Source organism: Acomys minous, assembly GCF_964271855.1.
Source record: "Acomys minous genome assembly, chromosome: 9".
Taxonomy (NCBI): Eukaryota; Metazoa; Chordata; class Mammalia; order Rodentia; family Muridae; genus Acomys; species Acomys minous.
Window position 1 is genome coordinate 20899922 of NC_140490.1, and position 5507 is coordinate 20905428.

General features: G+C 41.7%; 1 protein-coding gene across 1 annotated transcript; it reads left to right on the plus strand.

Moving 5' to 3' along the window:
- Positions 1–4345: 4345 nt before the first annotated feature.
- Positions 4346–4829, plus strand: LOC311605048 (peptidyl-prolyl cis-trans isomerase A-like; the record flags this gene model as incomplete). The annotated part of the gene is made up of 3 exons (XM_084795335.1): positions 4346–4436; positions 4492–4616; positions 4737–4829. The coding sequence occupies 3 exons, from the start codon at positions 4346–4348 to the stop codon at positions 4827–4829; spliced, it is 309 nt and encodes a 102-aa protein (XP_084651461.1).
- Between the last annotated feature and the right edge of the window lie 678 nt (positions 4830–5507).

Here is a 5507-nt window from a genome sequence, read left to right on the forward strand (position 1 = left end):
AATATGAGGAAAAGAGAGAGAGAGTGGGATGGGGTAGAGAGGAGGGAGGGGGCTACAATTGGGATGTAAAATGAATAAATAAATTAATTAATAAAAAAAGGAGCACTAAATAGATTGGACCAGAAAAGAAAATCATCCTACCACATAATAATCAAAACAAAATATAAAAAGAAAAAAATGCAAAAAGCTGTAAGGGAAAATGGCCAAGTAACATATAAAGGCAGATATATCAGAATTATACCTGACTTCTCAACAGACACTGTAAAAGCTGGAAGAACCTGGGCAGATGTCTTGCAGTCTCTAAGAGACCTCAGATATCAGCCCAGAGTACTATACCCAGTAAAACTTTTAATCACCATAGATGGAGAAAACAAGATATTCCACAACAAAAACAAATTTAAACAATATCTATCCACAAGTCTATCCCTACAGAAGATACTAGAAGGAAAACTCCAACCCAAGGAGGTTAACTATACCCAAAGTAAGGGGACTATCAAGCATATACAGAATCCTAGCCTGGAGGGACCAGCCCAGCTTTGGAGTGACCCCATGGAGCAAATTTGTCCTCTCTGAAGAACCCCAAGACTCTCCTCAACTGAAGAATTAATTCTTGTATGGATGCTCGCAACACTCACTGTAGTTTGAGACCAAATTGTTCCACAGATCACAGAACAAGAAGAAAAATGGAGATGAGGCCAATGGAACATGACTACTACTATACATCTTTACCAGAGGTTCGAGCAAAGTCATGGCTGGGGGAATCTTCGTGGTTGCCTGATTTCATTAAGGACTAAATTAGTCATCTTAGGAGATTCTGGTTAAAAACCCTGTTAACACCAAAAGGGTACAGTGTCAAGGGTAGCTGCCAGAGAAGGCCTCTCAAGTCTGACAAAGATGGACAGGAAAAATGAGGAAGTGAAGAATATGTGTGGGCCAGAAAGGCTTGTCTTTCCCCACTGGAGAAAATCCTGTGGCCTGTGGAATTGTTATCAGTATTATGATAAAATTATATTCCTTGCTGAAAGCATGAAGCCTGTAATTGGTGATTTCATCCCCCTGATGTGGCCAATTACAAATACATACACTGGTAGAGTTCTTGGCGAGAAACCCTTGGGTCTTTTCTAACAGTGGGATAAATATGTGTAGTGTGGCATGTGACCTCCTGAGGTTCCAAGTCTATCCAGAAGAAGAGCCTATGCACATCTTGAGAAATCTATCATCTCTGAGCTGAGACCCAGCCTTCATCTGGGAGCTGATACTGGATCCCATGCTCCCCTAGAGGCCCATCACTAAGGACAGAAAAGTGACAACCTGTGATTATATTTGAGCCAGAGCTTTGGCACTGAGGGGAGGTGGGGAGGAGTAATAAAATAGCCAAAGGAAACATTCTGAACTCAGTCCAAAGGCAAGGAGATAGATGATGTGCCCATGAAGTTAAGAGACTCAGAAGACCAAGCGAGAAGAGTAAGCCAGAATCTAACAAGATCCCTAGGAGGAAAAGGCAAACATGTTATCAAAGAGAATATGTTACTGTATTTTAGGTGTTGAAGGTACATAATGAAGAACTGAGGGTACCCTAAAGGGCAGATGGTGACAGAGCGCAGAGTGCTTAGAGAGCAGCCACTTGCAGGATAGCTGGCAACTTCCAGAGGGAACATCCCCAGTGGGAGAAAAGAGTTCTTACAACGGGGCTGTAAGAAATGGGTAAGAGCAGTCAGCTTCCTGCCACTATCACAAAATACCGGACACAGACAACTGAAACACAGAAAAAGGTTTAATATATTCAGGATGCAGTCTGGGAGACAGAAAATCCAAATGGTAAGAAACCCTCTTTGCTCCATCACCTCACAGTGGGAACAGCAATGGTGGATGTACCCTACACACACCCAGGGGTCACACAAGTAATTACATATATTACCCAAAGCAGAGGAAGTTAAAAGTACCAAGATCACTGTGGAGAAAGGTTAACCTGGGAAAAAAATTGTACAATGTAAACATGAAAAACAACAAGCATCCCTAAAACAGGATGCTACAAAATATTCTCAACACTGCAGCTCTAGAAGTTCAATCTTAAGAAGAAACATTATCCAAGAAAGCCAAAAACAAACAAACAAACAAACAAACAAAGGTAGAACAAGGAGGAAGAGCAAAGAGTGATCAGCATGTTGGCAAACAGGCCAGCAGAAATTGTGCTCATTCATGATGAAAATCACATCAAGTGGGCAGGGGGCAAAGGAGTAGCATGAGCACAAATAAATGTCATTAATACCTGAAAAAAGACAAAGACCTCAAATCAGTGGTTTATAGGAGAATGCAGAGCTGAGAACCCAAAGGCTGTAACACACTCCGATTTACGGACACACACTTGCCACACACAATTCTAAAAAGCAAGCTTCCCAGGGACCAGAGAGTTGGCTCAGAGATTAAGAACACTGGCTGCTCTGCTGGAGGACCTGATTCCATTCCCAGTACAACCACTGGAGACGCTAGTCCCAGCGGTATCTGATGCCCTCTTCTGGCCTCTGCAGGTACTGCATGCATGTGGTGCACAGACACACATCCAGGCATAACACCCATACACATAAAATTTGAAAAATACTTCTTTTGAAAAGCTAGCCTCCAAAGCCTAAAGAAACCACACCATTCATGCCATGCCCGGACCGGTTTCACTCCAGCTCAAACATGATGGGGCAGATGAAGGGAGAAAAAGACAAACTACATTGTGCTTGAAATTTAAAAAAAAAAAAAAGTCAAAGAATATTTATTAAAACCAGAAATATAAACTTGTGAAAGGTAGATAAAGCATACTGCAGGGGAGTCACACTGTCAGTGTTTAATTAAAAATAATAAAGTCCTAAACAGCATGGTAGTTCATGGCTGTAACCTCAGCACTCGGGACTCAGAGTGACTCAGAGGAACTCTGTAACCCACTTGCCAACAGGAGCAACATGGGGACCTCCAGGTGCAGGGGGAGACCCTGCCTGCTGGAAACAAGAACGGAGGAAAACATCTGACGCCAGCCAGTCTCTGGCCGCCAATACATTCACGCATCCAAATATACGTGCTTAAATATTCAAGTATGCACATATATATTGCATACATTAAAATGAAAATAATGAAGATAAAAGTAAAAATTAATGAAAATAGAAATCAAACACATAAGAGTAACTATTGGTAAACTTAACAGCTATTTTTTTTTTTGGAAGAGCAAAACATTATTGTCATATCAGTAAAGAAAATAAGAGATAAACATTATTAGAAATGAAAGAGAAATCCTAAGAAATGCTTATTATGCATTATTAAAGATAACTTACTGCCAACAAACATAATCTTATAGAAATACACAACCTTAAAAAAGGTGACTTAATAAAAAAAAGAAAAAAGCAGCCAAAAATTCTACTATCATTTTAAAAAGTACATCAATTGCTTCAAATGTTAAGACCAGGGACACCAGGCTCAGATGGCTGTGCAAGCATGCTTTACCAAACAGAAAAGGACAGATAATTCCAAATTGACATAAACTCTTCCAGAGAACTCTTTTTACTAGACCAACCTGACCTTAATTCCAAACAAGACAGACACAGTGTACCAGGCCAACTGTGCTCATCAGCATACATGATAAAAATGTAAACAAAATATTGGCAAACCAAATTCAGAAACCTGTACAAGCAATAAAATGCCATTTTCAATGTGAGTGTATCCAAAAAAAGTAATGTTAAAGGGACATAAAAAGCATAAATTAATACAGTTCATTATATTAACAAATTAGAACTAAAGATGAATGGTTATCCCATTAAATAAATAAATACTCCTCAATGTCCTTCCATAAATATAATCTGAAAAACACAACGCTGAGTCAAAGCTATCACAAACACGGTCCTCAGTGATGAAAGCTGACAAGTGTCCCTTCTAAAAGCAGTTGCAGAAATCAACACAAGTGGGTCAGTTTCTTACTTTACCAAGGAAAACATCTCAAAAAGAACAGCAACCACAAACAGCAAAGTGACAGAAAAACTTGACAACTTAAAAACCAAGAACTTTCTCATTTTCATGTTATTTTTCAATAACAAACTGGGAGGTTAGGGGATTTGGGGGGGGGGAGTTGTTTGTGTTTGTCTGTTTTTGTTTTCTGTTTATAATGATTAGCAGTGAAGGGTTAGTCTCTACGATAAAAAGGATTTCCCAAATCAAAATTTAATAGGTAAAATTATAAATGGAAATTTAACGTAGTGAATTTACAAGAGGCTAAATCTTAAGTAACCATTAGACAAACATGAATTAAAAGCACATTAGGATCCGAGTACTTGGCAGACGCCACTGTCCCCTGCCGCCACTTGCTGCAGCCATGGTCAACCCCACCAACGGCGAGCCCTTGGGCTGCGTCTCCTTCAAGCTGTTTGCTGCAGACAAAGTTCCAAAGACAGCCGAAAACTTTCGTGCTCTGAACACTAAAGAGAAAGGACTTGGAAATAAAGGTTCCTCCTTTCCCAGGATTCGTGTGCCAGGGTGGTAACTTCACACGTCATAATGGCGCTGGCGGCAGGTCCATCAGTGGGGAGAAATTTGAGGACGAGAACTTCATCTTGAAGCATGCAGGTTCTGGCATCTTGTCCACGGCAAATGCTGGACCAAACACAAATGGTTCCCAGTTTTTGTTTTTTTGTTTTTTGTTTTTTTTTTTTATCTGCACTGCCAAGACTGAGTGACTGGATGGCAAGCGTGTGGTCATTGGGTAGGTGAAAGAAGGCATGAGCACCGTGGAAGCCATGGAGTGCTTCGGGTCCAGGGATGGCAAGACCAGCAAGAAGATCACTGTGGACAATTCTTAATTCTTTGGACTCATGGGCATCTTATCCACCGGACCATTCCTTCTGTAGCTCAGCAGAGCGCCCCCACCCCATCTGCTCGCAGTACCCTGAAATCGCTGCTCTCACTGAAGTTCTTTGGGTTCTATATTGTCATCATTGTCCTCCAAGTCTATCAGAGTTAAGTTTATGATTCTGAATAAAAAGTAAATAGTGGGGCGGGGGAGATCCTAGTACTTATGAGGCTGAAACAGGGGGTTGAGAGCAACCTAGGCTACAGCTACAGTCACAGGTGGGCTCCATTGTGAGACTATCTTATTCAAAAGGAGTGAGGAGCATGTAGTCTTGGACTGGAAATGTCATAATTAAACATTCGGGCAGTACTAGAAGTTGCCCAGGACAGGAAACAGCATGATTTCCATCACACTGTTGATGGGAACATGGCTGGCAGAGCCACTTTGGAAAGCATCTCTACAAGCATCAGAACGCCAAAAGTCCCCTCACTGGTTGGATGATCCTCCCAAGAAGCTCAGAGACTCTTGCGAGGGCGTGCCAGTGAGGCATACACGTGGATATGGCCGGGCTGTTTACAGAAGAGCCTTCCTGGGAACAAGCCGCCAGCGCCAAGCAGCAGCTGGAGGAACGGCGGCCACGAAGGCTTTCCGCATGCGCAGCTAGAACCTGGTACAGTCACATAAAGGC